The sequence below is a fragment of the Macrotis lagotis genome, chromosome 2, assembly GCF_037893015.1.
Source record: "Macrotis lagotis isolate mMagLag1 chromosome 2, bilby.v1.9.chrom.fasta, whole genome shotgun sequence".
NCBI classification, from domain to species: Eukaryota; Metazoa; Chordata; class Mammalia; order Peramelemorphia; family Peramelidae; genus Macrotis; species Macrotis lagotis.
In genome coordinates, this window is record NC_133659.1 from 230,018,616 (window position 1) to 230,037,879 (window position 19,264).

The following is a 19,264-nucleotide window of genomic DNA, read 5'->3' on the forward strand; positions in this document are numbered from 1 at the left end:
GTATTTCTAGAATTGGTTCCTTTTATCCCTATGCTCCAGGGGGGCTTTTTAGATTTCTTTGTCTTCTTATAAATGCCACACTTGAAAAGCTCCAGTCTGAGAAGAAAATGTGGCTTGACTTTTTCCTATCATTAGGGTATGGGGTAATACAGTCATGATTGGGTTTCTTGACATTGGGAGAGAGATAAAAACTTCCAAAACAGTTGGTTTTCAGAACAAAGGTTTAGCTTCTGTAGAAGCTTCAAAAGAGCAAAATCAAGAAGAGAATATGATTACTGGGACTGTGTATTTTACACACTCATAGCAATTGGATATGAACTGATTTAAATATATAAAAATGAGGGCTATTCTCAGTAAATTAGTGATCAAAGGATATGATCATACAGTTCTCAAAAGAAAAAATAAACTATCAACAACCATATAAAAATGCTCCAAATAAAAATTTGCTAATAATAAGAAAAATGCAGATTATAAGATATCCAAAGTTCCACCTCACACCCACCAAAAGTCAAAGATGACAACAAAAAGTGTAGTAGGATGCACATATTAATTCTGGTGTTGGGGGTGTGACAGGGGTTTGATGAAAATTATGCCAAACAAAAAAAAAGAATGAATTGATGAAACATTTAAAGAAAAAAACAGAAGGAAGTCCAAAGAAAGACACAGCTTTGTAGTTGAGATTCTTGATCTCTATGCAGTTATCCTTTTTAAAAATATGCTTTGTTTATTTAAATGTTGATGTTTTTCACTATTGTAGGTTCAGAGTAAAAAAAAAAATTCAATGTCAGACCAGTCCTTCATCCCTCAGATGAGATACAAAATTTCCCATCATACTCTTGAGTAGTGTGTACTATTAAGTTTAAAGTACACTGTCCCAACTTTGTCCTACTCAGTAACCTTTCTGACCTTTCAATACATATTTTCCTATTCTTTTAGGACTTAGTATACTTTTCATTGCTATGCATTCACTGTGTATAATTTTTATTTCTGATATTCTTCATATCTTTCTCATCTGTTTTCATTGATTTTTTTGTATGTTTTTATTTAGTCAGTAAACATTTACAAAGTACCTTTTTTTTGAGTGCCAGACACTATACTAAGCTACTGTAGTTATTGGGTCTGCTCCCTTATTTTAAATCAATTTATGACACTCTTGTAAATGCCTCTGGATATGGGGGTGTCATACTCAAACTATGGTCTTGTAGGTTGTTTAAGTCTCTCTTAAGAAGGTAATAATCACTACCCCCCCACCTCTGACTTATACTTTTTAAGTGTTCTCCTTAAATACTTGACTTGGGGGGCGGCTAGGTGGCACAGTGGATAGAACACCGGCCCCGGAGTCAGGAGTACCTGAGTTCAAATCCAGCCTCAGATACTTAATAATTACCTAGCTGTGTGGCCTTGGGTAAGCCACTTAACCCCATTTCCTTGCAAAAACTAAAAAAAAAAATACTTGACTTGGAATCTCTAACATAACAGTATCTCAGGGTCTGAGATCTATTGCATATATTCTCTTAACACCAGGGAGACTTGAGGGACTTGGCAAGTGTTCCTTTGGCTCCATGGTCACAAATGAAACTTTGAAAGAAACCAGAATTCGCATAGTTATATTGTCTTCATAAAGACTGAGCTTTAACTCTATTTGGTGTGAACCTGGGGACAGAATATAGGGTACAGTAGAAGTATTTAGAATTTGAAGTGAGGAATACTGGAACTTTGTTTGGAAAAGTTTAGAACTATGACAGACTAGGTTCAGAGAGTAGGACTGAGAAGGACATGTGTTACTCCAAGTCAGCATTGTCTCCAGTGCATAGGGAGAAATACTGCATCACCTGCCCCTGAATTGGAAGTGGACTGAATGTATTAAGAAGAGGTGATATTGGGGTGGAGCCAAGAAGGCGACAAGAGAGGAACTCTCCTAGGCGCTCTCTCATAAAAACTATAAGCTAAGGACTCTAACTAAACTTTCGAGAGACAGAACCCACAGAGGGACCCAGTGAGGCAGTTCTCCTACTCAAGGTGACCTGGAAAAGAGCAGAAAGGCTCTGCTCCCCGGGGTTGGAGGGGCGGCCAGCCAGAGAAAAAGAACTTCAGCCTGCCAGAGGCAGCCCCAGGGCACTGGGAGCTGCCAGCTCACAGCAGCGGGGGCATTTCCTGAGCTATGTCAGGGGGAGCACTGGGCACAAATTGGGGGGGACAGCAGGGCACCTCTACCAGAGCACATGAAGCCCAGAGCTCAGGGCACACAGCAAGCAGCATCACCAAGGCAGGGCAGATCCAGGAAACAGAAGCAGGCTGAGCCGGTAAGCAGGAGCCTCCAGGGCATGAGCCCATTGAGCTGAGGGAGGGGAGAAGAGAGAGACTGCTGAGCTCTGTCCTCTGCCCCTGGAACAGGACTCTGGGGCTCTGACCACACTTAGATCCTGATCGCAGTCAGGGGCCCCCCCATAGAACAGCAGGCCCCGCCCCCTCAGCCCCATGGCAGAGGGGGGGCCGCATATGGTCATTCACAGACCAGGAGGGAGGACAGAGCCTCACACACTGAGACACTTGTGGGAGTGTCCCAAAAGCTCAGGAAGCACCCCCAAAACAGGCTAAGGCTGGGAATATGAGCAAGTGGAGAAAAAAGAGGAACACCATTGAGAAGTATTTTGCATATGATCCCAAGAAGGATCAAAATACTCTGTCTGAAGATGAGGAAGCACAAACTCCTGCATCTAATGACTCCAAGGAAAACAGAAATTGGGCTCAGGGTATGATAGAGCTCAAAAAAGACTTTGAAAATCAAATGAGGGAGTTAGAAGAAAAACTGGGAAAAGAAATGAGAGAGATGAAGGAAAAACATGAAAATGAAGTCAGCAGCTTAGTCAAGGAAATCCAAAAAAATGCTGAAGAAAATAGCATGCTAAAAACCAGCTTAGGTCAAATGGATAAAACAATTCAAAAAGTTATGGAGGAGAAGAATGCTTTAAAAAGCAAAATTGGCCCGATGGAAAAAGAGATAAGGAAGCTCTCTGAGGAAAACAAATCCTTCAGACAAAGAATAGAATTCAGGGAGATTGATGAATTTGTGAGAAACCAGGACTCAATACTTCAAAACCAAAAAAATGAAAAATTAGAAGAAAATGTGAAACATCTCATTGAAAAAACAACTGATATGGAAAATAGACTTAGGAAAGATAATTTAAAAATTATTAGAATACCTGAAAGTCATGATCAGGAAAAGAGCCTTGACATCATTTTCAAAGAATTGCTACAGGAAAATTGCCCTGATATCCTAGAAGCAGAGGGCAAAATAGAAATGGAGAGAATCCACAGATCCCCCCGAGAAAGAGATCCCAAAAAACCAAGCCCTAGGAATATTATAGCCAAGTTCCAGAACTCCCAAGTCAAAGAGAAAATATTACAAGCAGCCAGAAGGACACAATTCAAATATCAAGGAGCTGCAGTCAGGATCACACAGGACTTAGCAGCAACTACATTAAAAGCTGGTAGGGCTTGGAATATAATATACCGGAAGGCAAAAGAGCTTAGAATGCAACCAAGAATCAACTACCCAGCAAGGCTGAATGTCCCCTTCCAGGGAAAAAGATGGACTTGCGATGAACCAGGGGAATTTCAAATGTTCCTGTTGGAATGGCCAGAGCTGAACAGAAGGTTTGATCTTCAAATGCAGGACTCAGGTGAAGCATAGAGAGTGGAGGAGAAGGGAAAAATATGAGGGATTTAATGATGATGAACTGCGTGTATTTCTGTATAGAAAAATGACATTGATAATACTCATATGAACCTTCTCAATTAACAGAGCAGGTAGGAGCTTTTATAGATGAAGCACAGGAGAAAACTGAATTTGAAGCCATATTGTGGTGTAAAAATGGAGTCAATAGATAAAAGTGAAATGTAATGGGAGAAAGGAAAAGGAGAGGAGGAATAGACTAAGATATTTCATATAATAAGATTTTTCTTTATTACAATGAGCTATTGCAATGATATGGAAGGCGGGGAAGGCAAGGGGGAATGAGGGAATCTTTGCTCTCATCAGAGGTGGCTAGGAGAGGAAACAGCATATATACTCAATGGGGTATAGACATCTGGAGTAAGAAGGAGAGAAGGGGGACAAGGGAAGGGGTGGGGATGTGAGTGATGGAGGAGAGGATGGACCATGGGGGGAGAGCGGTCAGATATAATGCATTTTCTTTTTTACTTCTTGCAAGGGGCTGAGAGTGGATGGCCTGTCTGGGACCATAGGGCCAGGTGAATGCTGGGCCTAAGAAGTGGTAGGGGGGCTCAGGGCCTCTTGGCCCCAGGACCAGGGATCTGTCTGCTGTGCCACTCAGCTACCCCTACAGCAGAGTCAGAGTGAAAGGAGAGAGAAAATATAGTACATGACAGTGGAGAAATAAGAAAGGAGGGAGTTGCCATCAGCAATGACAATGGTAGAAAAATATGGAAGTAACTTTTGTGATGGACTTATCATAAAGAATGTGATCCACCCGCGACAGAGTAGTTGGTGTTGGAACAAAGACTGAAGCACATTTTTCATTATTATTATTATTATTATTATTATTATTATTATTATTATTATTATTATTATTATTATTTGGGGGTGCAGAGCAAATGGGGCTGGGTAGCCTGCCTGGGGCCACAAAGCAGGGTGATCATTGGGTGTTTGAAAACCGGATTTGGACCCAGGTGCTACTGGCTGAAGGGCCAATGCTCTGTCCGCCACCCAGCCACCCCTACTATTATTACTATTTTATTATATTTTGGGTCTTTTTTTTTCTTTATTTGGTTTCTGCAGGGCAGTGGGGTTGGGGTGGCTTGCATGTCACACAGCTGGGTGATTGTTGGGTATACGGGGCTGGATGTGGGCTCAGGTGCTCGTGGCTCCAGGGCTGGTGCTTCGTCCATTGCACCACCTGGCCATACCTACAATTATTACTATTTTTTCTTTTTAATTTCAATTTTTTTCTCTCCCCTTTACTTTATCACTCAAGTGAGTCTATATTTTTTGGGGGAGGGGGTATTTAGTTTACTCTTAAACAAGAATATTTTATTAATGTATAAAAATTATTTGTACAAATTGAGAATAAATAAATATTAAATATATAAAAAAGGGGAAATGTGGGGCACCACTGACTCAAAGGGCAAATCTGTCTTAAAACCCTTCCACAACTTCAATCGGGAGGAAATTTGCTGAATTATAAGCATATTTTCTAAAGCCAGTCAGAAAAAATTAGCAGTACCCATATCATTTTATTGACATGTATTCCCACTAAATGCTAACATTACAGGTTCAGACCAGGAATGTTAGAAATGCTTAAATATTCACATTACACTCTTCATTAAGTAAAACACATATTTCATATTGCATCTTCCTTCCCAGAAACTCTCTTAATTCTTATAACATGCTTATTTGACCATGATTTCACTTAAACATATTTAAATTTATTTTCACCATCAGCAATTTCAAAACTTCCACCTCAAAAAATACTAAGACTGAGGATCCAGAGGAAGGAAATACTTGGAATTAAAAAAAGATATCAATAAAATAATAGTTTGCCAAAAAAAAGAAGATATGATATTTCTTCAGTAGATATCTATTTTATAGTTGACAAAAAATAAAGGGGCCCTTTCTGAAATGTGTGTTTAGAGACCCAGAATTTAAATTATGTCTCTAATCATATACATTCTCCCTTTCTGCAGAAGAGGAGGCATTTTCCTTTAAATATAGTCCTGGGAAACTGAGAGGAAACCAATATAAGAAGATGATGACCAAAGAAGAGTTGGAGGAAGAACAAAGGTAGGTTGTATTTCTCCCCAACATTTTCAAAACTTCATGTAGTTTTGAGATATTCAAATGTCTGCCATGTTCTCTCTGGATCCAAGAGAGATATATGTATCTCTGAATCCTCTAGAATACCCCTCCCCCTTCCTAATTTGCCCATTCTTATATTTTGGGGTTTCTTTTCCATAAGCTAATCTTTTCAGTGCTAATAATATTTATCCCTGAGAATTCCCTGAGCATCTTTGAAAAAAAAAAAAAAAAAGGTCCTTATTGTGCTAGCATGCAACCTTTGATTTGAAGGGCAGGGCCAATCATGATACAGGTGAAAATGTCTCTGCTTCTGTAGGGGATTAGAAAACTGGCCCTTTTCCTACCTCTCCCACTTCCAAAGCTTATGGTTTCTGAATAGGTATATCCCACTAGCTTACTTACATGAAGAGCTCATGACAAAACTAGTTTATCATTTCAGCACAGTGCTTCTAGCTCAAATCGAATTTTCAGAATGTGCTCCTCGCTCTCCTTACTTATCCCTCTTCCTCCTTGTCCAGTGCTAGAAATGTAATCTTTTTTGTTCTGGGCTGTGGCACTCAGTGGGTAGCTGCAGCTGCTCAGCTTTTCATTCCAGTTATTGTTTCACACCCTGGCTGAGGACCCACTAGGTCCTCAGAGTCATCTTGTATTTCATTTGCCTTCATTTAGTCCTGCCAGGGAAACTGGAGAATATTTACAGTACTTGGGAAGGAATGAGAAAAACCAGGGAGGGTAGTGACAGAGAAATGACTTATTTTTAAAGACTGATCAAATATTCACATACGTATAGAGGTTGTTAATCTACACTGGTGGCCCCTTCTATGTGCCCTTGGTTCAGGGGCCATCTATGGCAGCTGCATAGATTCTTGAAGTCTTTGCATCCCACAGGTGTTTGCTATGATACTAATCCCTTCCCTACTTCAAACACATTTGTCATCACCATAAAATGATGCTTTAGAAGTTCAGGGGGAATGGAAGATTGTATTGTAGTAAGGCAAAACTAGATAACTGTTTTAATTATTTGTCAGGATGCTTTTCTTAATCACTGACCCCTCCAACCTTTCAAGTATCAGAAAATATTGTTAATAATAAACATAAGATTGGGTGTCTGCTGTAGCCTTTGGCTCTCTAGCTTTCCCTCAGTAGCTTTTTCAAACGGTTACCAGAATATTTCTTCATTGAACAAAATAATAAATACATCCAGGAGAGCAGCATCCCAAATTCCACAACCCCTACATTAGGCCACCTTTGCTAGTACAAATTACCCTTTGCTTTCCCTCAGTACTTAACCATACTGCTTCTTTAGTCTTATCAGGTTTACTCCCTTTATATTACAGGATTGAGCTGACCTCTGACTTCACTTGCCTGTAGCAAGTACTTTAGTTCTGCACCACAAATATTCTCCCAAATCTTTTTGGTAAGGATACTGACTTCTTAGAGTAGTGGTGCTTCACTCATTGTCTGTGAATGTTACACAAAACTGACTTGGTCTAATTCTGTTTTTCCTCACTTCCTTCATAACTAATTAATAAACTGTATCTCCCATCTGAACTTCATTTCATCCTCCATGAGCATCAAGAGTCAAGAGCAAAAACAGAATATATAATCCCCTTAACAGCTGTGACTGTCATGGGATGCATGATGACTCAGGTTCATATTCAGTTTTAATGGGACAGCTGGATGGAGGAGTGGCTCTCTTCTGGCCCTGTTGTTTCCTAAAGAAAACAAGAGAAGAATCTGAAAGGCAAATGGGATGATTTCACTATCATATTTTATAGGTGTACCTTGCATTACATACAGACAAACTGGAAGACACTGTCAGATGTATTCACACCCGCACCCAATGGGGAGATGGTCCTTTTGTGTTGTTAAAGAGTTTAATTTTAATCCCTAACGAAAAAGCAAACACAAAGAACATTGTCACCCTAGTGTACTGTAAAAAAAAGTACATTCAAGAGAGACAAATTTTAGTTCTGGAGGCTTTAATGTAAATAAATGATGAGGGGGAAAAGCCACAGTTGATCCCTCTCTTCTTATAGATTAGAGAGAGGAGTGATTGGATTAAAGATATCAGAGGATCCTATGATTTAGCATCAGAAGGATCGATAGAAGGTAATTTCATCCAATTCTCCCATTTTACATGACAACAACATTGCCTAAGAAGCTTGGCTGAGCTCAAATGGTCTTTCTACTATAATCAATTTATTGTAGATCGAGATTTGAAAAATAATCTTATGCCAGACAACAGGAAAACCTGAATTAGCATTTAAGAGAATTACCAATTTAAGAGAAATCTGGCCTTTGGGTCAGTGATTAAACTGGCAAAGTGCCTTGGTTACTTTGAGAAAGATCATTTCAATTGCACTTTCAAAGATTCTTTTCTTCCAATCCCTCAGGTTCTTATCACCATAATCCCAGTATCTCCTTGGAGACTCATGCTATTCTCCCTTATGTGTGTTGGAAAGTTTTCTTCCATTTTCAGTCTGCTGTCAATACTATCACCTCTCATAACTCTGTAAAGAAAGAGATGAGTAGATTAGGTCCATCAATCATTGTCTAAGGTGATTTGGTGAGACTTACATATATAGTTCCATTACTACCATCTTGGTCAGCATGAACCTCATGTAGTAAGGATATCTCTATGAGTATCTTATCTATGTCTTTTTGACTACTGTATATTTTTCCTTTTTCCTCCCTTCCCTGTGTGTGTGAATATTGAAGTTGACTTGATTCCTGTTACTTTCTCAATTCCACATTACTCTCACTTGTTTTCCTTCACAGTTTGGGATTGCTTGGGAATATAATGGCTAATAAGTTTAGGTTTTTCTTTTCATCTTCTCCAGCATAATTATTTATGGGAGTGTAGAAGTCATTGCCCCTATTAGTCATTCAGTAAACATTTATTATGGACCAGGCATGTGCTAGACCCTAAGAATGAAAATACCAAAAATGAAAGTCCATAATCAAAAGTGCTTACATTGCAATCAGAAAATGAGTATGTGTGATTTGTTGATCTGTTATTTTCAGTCATGATCCCTTTTTGAATTCTCCACTTTTTGATAAAGATACTGAAGTGGTTTGCCATTTTATCCCTCAGCTCATTTTACAAATGAGGAAACTGAGGTCAACAGGGTTAAGTGTCTTGTACAGCTAGTATAACCTTCCAGACTCTATCTATTGCATTACATAACTGCCCCTATAAAAGGTGAATGAAAGCAAAAAATTTGAGAGGGAAGGTACTAGCAGCTGGGGGAATCTGGAAAAACTTACTATAGAAAATTAGAGGTTTACTTGAGGAGAGCAGCAGCTGGTGGCAATTATTCTATGCCTTGAGGCTTCTCTGGGTCAGACTACCTGTATTGCAAGGTTCAGGAGCAAAAGCAGTACATTTTGGAAGAGAAAGAGCAGGAGTTCAGGGGAGTCCTTGATGAGAATCCACTGATCTGTATGAATTCTCCAGGGAATCCTTGATTTTGGAGGGGGTGCTGGGATGAGGAACACCTCTGGGTAAGGTGTGGAGAAGCCCAGAATCATGATCACCACATCTCAGCTCTCCAGTTCTCCAGCTTTCCCCTCTAGATGTTTGCCATTGAGTCAAAAGCTGCTATTTCCTGATGATTCCATGGATGATCCAGGGATAACAAAAAACAGGGCTCTGGTTTTATGCCTGCAAACTCAAGAGATCTGTGCTGATGTATAAATGGCATATTGGTTACTTTCAGAAAGATCATTTCAATTGCACTTTCAAAGTATGCTAAATCATAGACTTTCAAAGTTGTGAGCCACCTGATCCCACTGGGGAATGTGGTAGTGATTTGGCATGAAATTTCTGAACTGGATCTGTGGCTTTTCTTCCTGTCTAGCACAGCAAGTCTCAATAACCCTCTAATCCCCCCCCCCCCCCCCAAGGATGACAAGCATCATATCATCCTTTGCCCACCAGAGTGACTCCATTTCTTTTTGGCATCCCATGTACCAGAAGCTAAATTATTATACAGTGGAGCTGATGGAAGTGGGGGGGGCAATTTGAGATGAGGTTGCCCCCAATCACTTGGGCATGGTGGGAGCCCCCATCTACCCACACAACCCACAAGAGGACCTTCCTCTGTATCTAGTGTATCTTCATTGACTATTTCCGGGGAAAAAATGCAGAGCTATCCCATGAATATGCACTGGACCAGGACAAGGACCTGGGGGAAGTGACCCTGTCTAGAGAGTAGCCAGCTCTAGTGTAGACATTCAGGGTCACCCATCATGCTCCCACTTCCAAAAAAAGGAAGAAAGAAAGAAAAGACAGTGGTGCTTGAGTTAAGCTGGATCTTGAGGGAAGAAAGGGATTTTGTGGACTGAGACAAAGGAGTGGTTTCCAAGAATGGAGGTATAAAGGTGAAAGGTGGAGAGTCAGGGGAACCAGAGAAACAGAGAGAAGAGAGTCTGGCTGGATGGCAGAGTGCATTAGATGGAGCAAGATGCAATGAGTCTGGAAGATAGATTGGGCCCAGCTTGTGAAAGGCTTTAAAAGTTAAACTGAGAAGTTTATATTTTAGCCTAGAGTCAATAGAGAGCCATTAGTGTTAACTGAGCAACAGTGACATGATCATTCTTTGCTTAAAGAAAACACTTTGACAGGATTGTGGAAGATTGACTGGATTTGAAAGAGTTAAGGCGGGGACTCTGTTTAGGATATTTCAATAATCCAAGTGAGAGTCAGTGAGGACATGAATTCAAGAAATAGCTATGGGAGTAGAAAGAGATGGTTTTTGAAAAGGCCTTTCAGGGGCAGCTAAGTGGCGCAGTGGATAGAGCACCAGTCCTGGAGTCAGGAGGACCTGAGTTCAAATTCGACCTCAGACGCTTAATAATTGCCTCACTGTGTGACCTTGGGCAAGTCACTTAACCCTATTACCCTAAATAAAAATAAAATAAAAATAAATAAAAGGCCTTTCAAAGTTTTATTTATTAAAAAAATTAGCATTACATCTATCCAGCAAATTTTCTTAGAAACTATTTATATTTAAATTAATTTCAATGTATATAGATTTGTTAGTGTTTTTCTGTTACTTTTAGTTTTTATAATTTACTGTTACCACATACATTATCATTTTTTTCTTTTTTTAGGTTTTGATTTTTAAATTTTTAAAAGCAATTTAAAAATTTTATTTTTTATTTTTAACATTTATATAAAAATTTTTCAAGTTCTGGATTCCCTTCCACCCCTCCCCACTTATCGAGAAAGCAAAAATATACTATCAATTATACTATCAGTTATACATGTGAAATTATGCAAAACATTTACATATTAGTTACGTTACAAAAAAAGCAAGAATAATAAAAAACAACTGAAAACATGCTTCTGTATGCACTCAGACTCCATTAGTTTTCTTTCCAGAGGTGAGTAACATTTCTTTTATCATGGGTCATCATTTCATTAATCAAAGTAGCTAAATCATTCCCAGTTGATCATTAGTACAATATTGTTGTTAATATGAACAGTATTTTCTTGGTTCTGCTTACTTCATTTTGCATGAGTTCATATAATTCTTCCCACATTTTTCTGAAACTATCCAGCTCATCAATTGTTACAGCACAATAGTATTCCACTCATATTCTGTATCACAAATTGTTCAACCATTCCCCACTTGATTGACATCCCTTCAATTTCCACTTTTTTGTCACTACAAAAAGAGCTGCTGTAAATATTTTTGTACATCTAGGTTCTTAGAAGGAGATATTGTAAAACTAGAAACAAGCAAGAATTTAGCTACTGATTGGATAAGCAGAGTAAAGCCAAGGTTAGGAACTTAATAAATTGGTGAATAGAAATTCCTGAGCATTAAAAAGTAAAGTTTGAAAGAGAGGAAAGAAAAAGATAATGAGTTCATTTGTGGACATGTTGAATTTGAGATGTTTCCATGATGTGTAGTTTGGAATATCCAATTAGCAAAGCAATTTGTGATATGGGACCAAAGCTTAGAGCAAAGATTAGGTCTATATATTAATCTAAGAATCATCTACATGTAAATAACTAATTATAATAAAATAATAACTAAATAATGAAATAAATGATAATAAATAATAATTCAATAGAAATCAAGTAAATGTCCTTCAATTGGGGAATGGCTTAGAAAACTGTGGTATATGTATGTCATGGAACACTATTGTTCTATTAGAAACCAGGAGGGATGGGAACTCAGGAAAGCCTGGAGGGATTTGCATGAACTGATGCTGAGTGAGATGAGCAGAACCAGAAAAATACTGTACACCCTAACAGCAACATGGGAGTAATGATCAACCTTGAAGGACTTGCTCATCCCATCAGTGCAGCAATCGGGAGCAATTTTGGGCTGTCTGCAAAGGAGAGTGCCATCTGTATCCAGATAAGGAGCTGAGGAGTTTGAACAAAGTTCAAGGACTATTCCCTTCAATTTAGAAAAACACAGATATCTTATTGTCAGATCTTGTTACCTCTTAGACTTCTTGTCTCTTCTCTAAGGATATGATTTCTCTCTCATCACATCCAATTTGGATCAAGGTACAACATGGAAACAAAGTAAAGACTGATTGCTTTCTGTGGAGGGGTGGGGGGAGGGAAGTAAGAATGGGGGGAAAATTTTAAAATTCAAATAATATCTGTAATAAAATTTAATTAAAAAAAGAAAAAATAAATAATAATTCAACCCATAGAAACTGATGAAGTTACCAAGAGAGAATAATGGGCCTAGGAGAGAACCTTGGCACTTGAGAAGAAACCTAAGTGGAGGCTGGAAATTCAAAAGGGACAGGAGGAGGAGAGAAACCAGTGGTTAAAGTTGAAGTCTCTTGAAGAAAACAGGAGATAGGATCAAACATGCAGGTGAAATAGAGAAACAACTAAGGAAGAATAAAAGGATTGTCTTGCTTCAGTGAAGGCTCTCTTGAAGTGCATAATATAGATCTATGACTCTCCTCCAGCTCTATTCACCAGCACTTGAATGGAAATGAAGCTGATGAAGAATTTATAAGCTGGGGTTGAGGTGGAAAAGGATAAGTAATGATAGGGCAAGAAATCTTAGGATTTGAGAAAAAAGGAAAAAGCATAGATTTGATAATTGAAGAGATATGAAGGGACATCCATAACCCCACCCCTTCATAGATGTGGCAAGTATATAAGGTATTACACACTGCACATGATTTTGAACTTTATTTCCAAAAATATTATTTGTTATATAGGATGGCTATCTGTAATGGGAGGAGAAGGAATAATTGGGATAATTATAATGTAAAAAGCAGTATAACAATAAAGAATTCTTGGCTAACTGTGGGGTTAGGTTTGAAGGAGAGAAGTAAATTTATAACAGGGATAATACCCTGGGAAAGTTCTTAGGAATAGAAGGATTAGAAGTCTAAATGAGCATATAGAATGGTCAAGACATAGGAAAAGATAAAAAATTATGATGTGATAAGGGAATGTCATAATTTTTCATTAGAGAAAGTGAAATTCTTTTGAATAATGGTGAAATCCCAACAGATACTATTTCTAGACCTTAGAAGTCCTAACCTTGACCTAATATAATAAATATATAAATTTATGTGTTTTTCTGCCAACCTATTAAAACTGCTGCTCAGTGAATTGGATTTATGATCACTGTTCAGTCTGTCCTTGATATCTTTACTTAGAAGTTTTTTTAGTTTGTTCCCTTATTCATCTCAACCAATTCCCTGTATGACAACTTTCACAGTTTCAAACTGATAAATGGATGCCTCAGGTGCCATATGTTTCAAGCTTTCTAGAAATTTCAGTACTTAGTGAATTATATAGCTTTCTATCGCTCCCAGAAATCTCAATTCATAATCCTTTTAGGGTAGGGACTCCAAATTACTTCTTTCATATATTTCAGTGTATATACCCTAATTATAGATCCATAAAAACATCAGATATCTTCTACCAAAGAAAATGAAAGGAGAATCTCTTTACCTATAAGTTCAAAGTATGTCAGACTTGAGATTGAACAGTTTACATTCTTCATTCTATATGTGCTGTGTAAATAAGTTTGAATGGTATTTAATGTTTTCTACTTAGTCATTTAAGTAGCAATCGTCTCTTCTATATTACTCAACTCACCATTATTCTTTTCCCCTCTTTTTGGTACAGTTTTTATTCATTTTAAACTTAAATACAAAATGAGAAAAGAAAAAAGGAACATTTCCATATGCATGGCAGCACATAAGAAAACCAAAGCTCTACCCAGTTTTTTTTTACTTCCTTCTTGGTTTTCTTTTATTATACACTTTTTACTTTATTTTCCTCCTTCCTTCTCCCCTAAAAAAGGCTAGAGTTAAAAGCAGGTACACATACACACACACACACACACACATATATACACTTATACACATATGTATAAGCTCATATAATGCATATTTCCATTTGTAATCTCCTTTGTAGAGCAATAGCATCTTCCTTCATAACATTTCTTCTTTTTTTTTAAATTTTATTTACACATGAATTGAGTTTTTTTCTTTTTTAGGTTTTTGCAAGGCAAATGGGGTTAAGTGGCTTGCCCAAGGCCACACAGCTAGGTAATTATTAAGAGAGACCGGATTTGAACCCAGGTACTCCTGACTCCAAGGCCAGTGCTTTATCCACTATGCCACCTAGCCGCCCCCATAACATTTCTTATACCATAGCTATATCCTATCTGAAAGATTGTCTGTGAAAGTTTTTCTCCAATTTTCTGCATTCCCTCTATTCTTGGCTACATTTGTTTTATGCAAGAAACTTTTAAATTTAAAATTATCCATTTTACACTTCAATAATGCTCTCACTTTATATATAAAATCTGATACTGCCGAATCTCCTTCCTTTACATCTTTTCCCTCTGATTTCTTATGTTCTTCCAAATGAACTTTGGTATCATTTTTCCTAACTCAGCAAGAGAATATTTTAGTAATTAATATGAGTGGCATTGAAGAAATAGATAAAATTGTCATTTTTATTATGTTGACTTTACCCATAAACATTAAATATTTCTTCAGTTATTTAAATCTGACTTTATTTGCATAATAAGTATTTTATATATTTGTTCATATGGTTTCTGGATCTGTTTTGGTGAATATTTTATTTTATCCTCAGTTATTTTTATACTGTCTGTATTTTAGACCATTTTAAACTGTCTAAAACAATCTTGAATAGTATTGGTGACACATTTTTCTCTTTTGATTAAATCTGCTTTAGCTTTAGCTTTGTCTGAGATCATGATTACTACCCCTTGCTTTTTTTTAAAAAATAATAAATTCTTCTCCAGCCTTTTAATTTTATCTCTCACTTTTATTGTATTTCTCAAAAGCAATAAATGATCAAATTCAAATTTTTAATCTGCTATCATTTTCATTTTTTTGGGTAAATTCATCCCATTTACATTCTAAGCCATAATTATTTGTTACATATTTCCCTTCTTCCTATTTTTCCCTCACTATCTGAATCACCCTATTTACCCTGACATACTCCCTCACACCATTATTTTTCTCAGTCCTCTTGTCTTCTCTGTCTCAGTTCTTCAGTTTATTTTTTTTTGTGAGATCTGTTCATAAAGGTCCCATGTTTATATCAGCATCTTAGGATTTGGTAGTACAAGAGATGAGATCTAAGTGGAAACCTTCTGGGTATGTATTGTTCCCTGGCACAAAGTGTCTTTGATACTAAAATAAATTGTGTCAAAATAGAGCACTAATAGCCCAAGAAGCTCAGTCAAAGATCTCTTTTTTCCTTATTGTCTTCGAATATAGTCAGTTAAACTTCAAGCTTTTAAATTTTTTTAATGTATCTTAATTAGATTTATTGAAATTTTTTATAATCAAAAGAAGTTTTAGGTGTTCTGAATGAAAAATGAAGCTGTGTTTGCTTAAGTCTTTGTCTCCATTTGAATCTTTATCATTGCACATGGGCCTGTGGTCTTAGATCTGCTTAAAGGGAGTTATAGCTCCCTTAGTTGCCTCTTGAACACCCCTAAACCTAGATAGTTCACCATCTTTTCCTATAAAATAGTGTTTATTGTTGTTTTCTGTTTCTTATATCCCTGTTAACCGTCCCAGAGAACTATCCCATATGACAAAAGCTATTGTTTTTAAAAAGGAAAAAAGTCAGCACAACTAATCAATACATTGAAAAAGTCCGAAAGAAGAGGGGTTAATTTTGTGTTGTCTTCTCATCTCTTCATTTGAATTCTACTTGACTAGCATAGTTATCATTTACTGATTTTGTGTTTTTCCTCTAGTCCTAAAACAAGTATTTTAAAATTTTGAGAATACTTTGAAAAACATCCCTATTGAGTAACAAGAAGTCTCTTTGTAGGAATACCAGGTCAGATGAATTCCTTCTGGAAATTTTGTAGTTGTAGTAATTAGGATCTTATTTTAAAGTTGGTCTCTTGGTTTTTGCCTTTATCTAAAAAATAGCATAGATAAACTAGATTTTTATTAGTTAGAAGACATGACCCTGAGCAGATTACTAGATTTTCATATATCTTCTCTTTGACAGTATTCAGATCACACAAATTTCCAGGTCATGAAGTTGTTAGATAAATATTTTTAAAAAATCAAAAAAGCCCCAAAGAAGAGTTTTTTCCCCCTAAATAACAGAAGCCCAAGAATTCTATCATATTACCTTCTAGGGCTTATTCCTCTGCCCATCCATTTCTGTTTTAAGTCTGATACTGTTAGCATAACCTCTCACTAGAAAAACCATCCTACAAGAATGCCAACCATGAAAAAAAATTGCCTTATACAGAACTAAATGATGATTATGAGAAGTATGTATTTGACCATACAGGTGGTCAATGGATAGTTTTATGTCTTTGATAGGGTCTAGATCTTGCCTGTAAAACAAAGTGAATAATTCCTTTTTCACGTGGTTTTCTAGGTTTGTCTGTTTTTATAATTAACTTTCTTGTTTACATATCTAAAAATTGCTCTTTCACACAAACTATTTCTAGTGGATTCAATCGGTGTATATAATTTTTCTTCAGTCCACTTAATCTGTGAGTAGCTGATTTGAATTGCTGTTTGTTTCATTGACTTCTTTATTTTGGATATACTAAAATTTGGGTACCTTCCTTCTCTTAGTGCTTTAGTTATCCTTTAGATAAACCGTGTGTGTGTGTGTGTGTGTGTGTGTGTGTGTGTGTGTGTACACTATATATACACTATATATACAATATGCATACACAAATGTGCATGTATGTGTATGTGGTTTTATAATTGATACGGTGTGCCTTATAGTTACATATATATGTGTGTGATGTATATATATGTGTATATATATATATATATATATATATATATATATATAGTATTTAAGTCAACCTTAAAAACGTAATTGTCACTTCTATTCTCAAACTCTTTAAATAATACCTGTTTGCATGAGACCCCAGAAATCAAGGTCAGTGTAATTGAATAGGACCTTCTATTCCAAAATAACTCAAAGCACTTTACACAATCCTTTTATTTCTTTTTCACCATTTGTCTGTAAGGATATAGGTGATTATACATATATACATATATATATATATATATATATATATATATGTATATATATGTATATATATAGTCTTTCATTGTCTACCTGTTTTCCAAATTGGAGAAATTATTTATGCTTTTATTTTTCCCAAAAAGATTATGACAGCTCTGGTAATGCAATTTGGATTCCTTTATTCCTACATGCTAGATAGAAGATACAGACCTCAGGAATTATGGGAAGATAGACATGTATAGTAAGGAGTTAACTTAGAAGTCCAACAGTTTTAGTATGGTCTGTCTCTTATAAGAAGCCTGTTACCTTGAATAGTGCTGGAGTGGGGAGAGTTCTTAGGGGAAAAGGCTAGGCCAGTATTGGAAAATGTTGAAGGAAGGTAGTTAACTACTAAGTCTTTATGACAGTTACTTAACTTTGTACTTGTTTAAGCCAGAACATCAGTCAGAATAATTAATAAAACACTAGTATAGGTGCCTGTGGCAAGCTGCTCTCTGAGCTTTAGTTTTCTTACCTGGAAAATGGAAAAAAAGAATATCTCTTCCTCATGGTATTCTCTGAGGAAGATATTTTTGTAAAGTTTCAAAAAATGCTATGTAAAAGTCAGTCAATAAACATTGATTAACTACTTAATATGTACCAAACACTGTACTCTAATAGCCTCTGCTTTTAAGGAGCTTACATTTTAAAAGGAGAGATAACATACAAACAAATATATACAAAGTAAGCTATATACAGGATAAATAGGAAATTATTAGTAAGAGGGAAGGTATTGGAATTAAGGGACTGGAAGAGGCTTCTAATAAAATATGGGACATGAAAGCCAGGAAAGTCAGTAGATGGAGTTGAGAAGGAAGAACATTCCAGGCATAGGAGACATACTGAGAGAATGCAAAGAGATGGAGTGTCTTTTTTGTGGAACAGTCACTGCTCTGAAAAGTACATGTTGGGAAGTGAGGTGTAAGAAGACTGGAAGGATAGGAGGCATCTTGTCTGTGAAAGTGAAATGATCAGACCTCTGGTTTAGGAAAATCACTTTGCTGGCTGAATAGATGATAGACTAGAGTGGGGAGAGAGTTGAGGCAGGCCAACCCACCAGCAGGCCAGGACAACAGTCTAGGTTTGAGGTGATGAGAGTCTCCACTAGAGTGGTTGGTGCCAGTGTCAGAGGAGAGAAGGGGCATACTCAAGAAAGGCTGCAAAAGTGAAATCCACAGGCCGTGGAAACAGATTCGATATGAGAGGTCAGAGATTGTGAAGAATCTAGGAGGACTCCTAGATTTTTTGAACCTTGAGGACTGCGAAATGGAGATTGTTCTCTACAATAATAGAAAAGGTATCCATGGGGGGAGGGGAGAAGAGAGTGGAAATGGAGGGTAAGTAAAGGAAATTGAGGGAGGAAGGCTATAAATTCAATTTTAGAAATGTTGAGTTCACAATGTACACCATGGAAACAATGTAAAGACTGACAAATTGCTTTCTGTGGGGGGAGGGGGGGAGGGAAGTAAGATTAGGGGAAAAATTGTAAAACTCAAAATAAATAAAATCTTTAATAGAAATGTTGAGTTTAATGTCTACTGGACATCCAATGTCTAGATGTCTGAAAGGCAACTAGATATATGATAGGTCGACTGAGAATCATCAACAGAGAGATGATAATTAAATCCATTAGAGTAGATGAGTTATTGAGTATGAATTTTAGTTGTAAGGTATCACCCTGTTCCAACATGCTGTGCTAATATAGAAACTTTTCCAAGCAACAGAAATTTAATGCTATGGTTCCAGTATCCTATCCCCAATTATAAAACCTTTAGATTTAAAAAAATGAGTTTTCAATACTGAACTTGTGTAATCCTTACCTGGTATTAGTGTACAAGTGGAGAATATATTTTATAGCATAGAAATATTCAACATTATTTATTTTATTTGTCCCATTTTTTACC

The 19,264-nt window shown here is 36.9% G+C and overlaps 1 protein-coding gene across 2 annotated transcripts in view; it reads left to right on the forward strand.

Moving 5' to 3' along the window:
* The window catches only part of MXRA7 (matrix remodeling associated 7), a 49,288-nt gene that overhangs the window by 17,504 nt on the left and 12,520 nt on the right, over positions 1-19,264 (forward strand). The window contains exons 3-4 of one of the 2 annotated variants that reach the window (XM_074225102.1): positions 5,707-5,803; positions 7,156-7,235. In XM_074225102.1, coding sequence (XP_074081203.1) covers positions 5,707-5,803; positions 7,156-7,189 — 131 coding nt within the window. In that variant the 3' untranslated portion in view covers positions 7,190-7,235. The remainder of the gene's footprint in view (positions 1-5,706; positions 5,804-7,155; positions 7,236-19,264) is intronic. The other variant, XM_074225100.1, reaches the window with a different exon arrangement.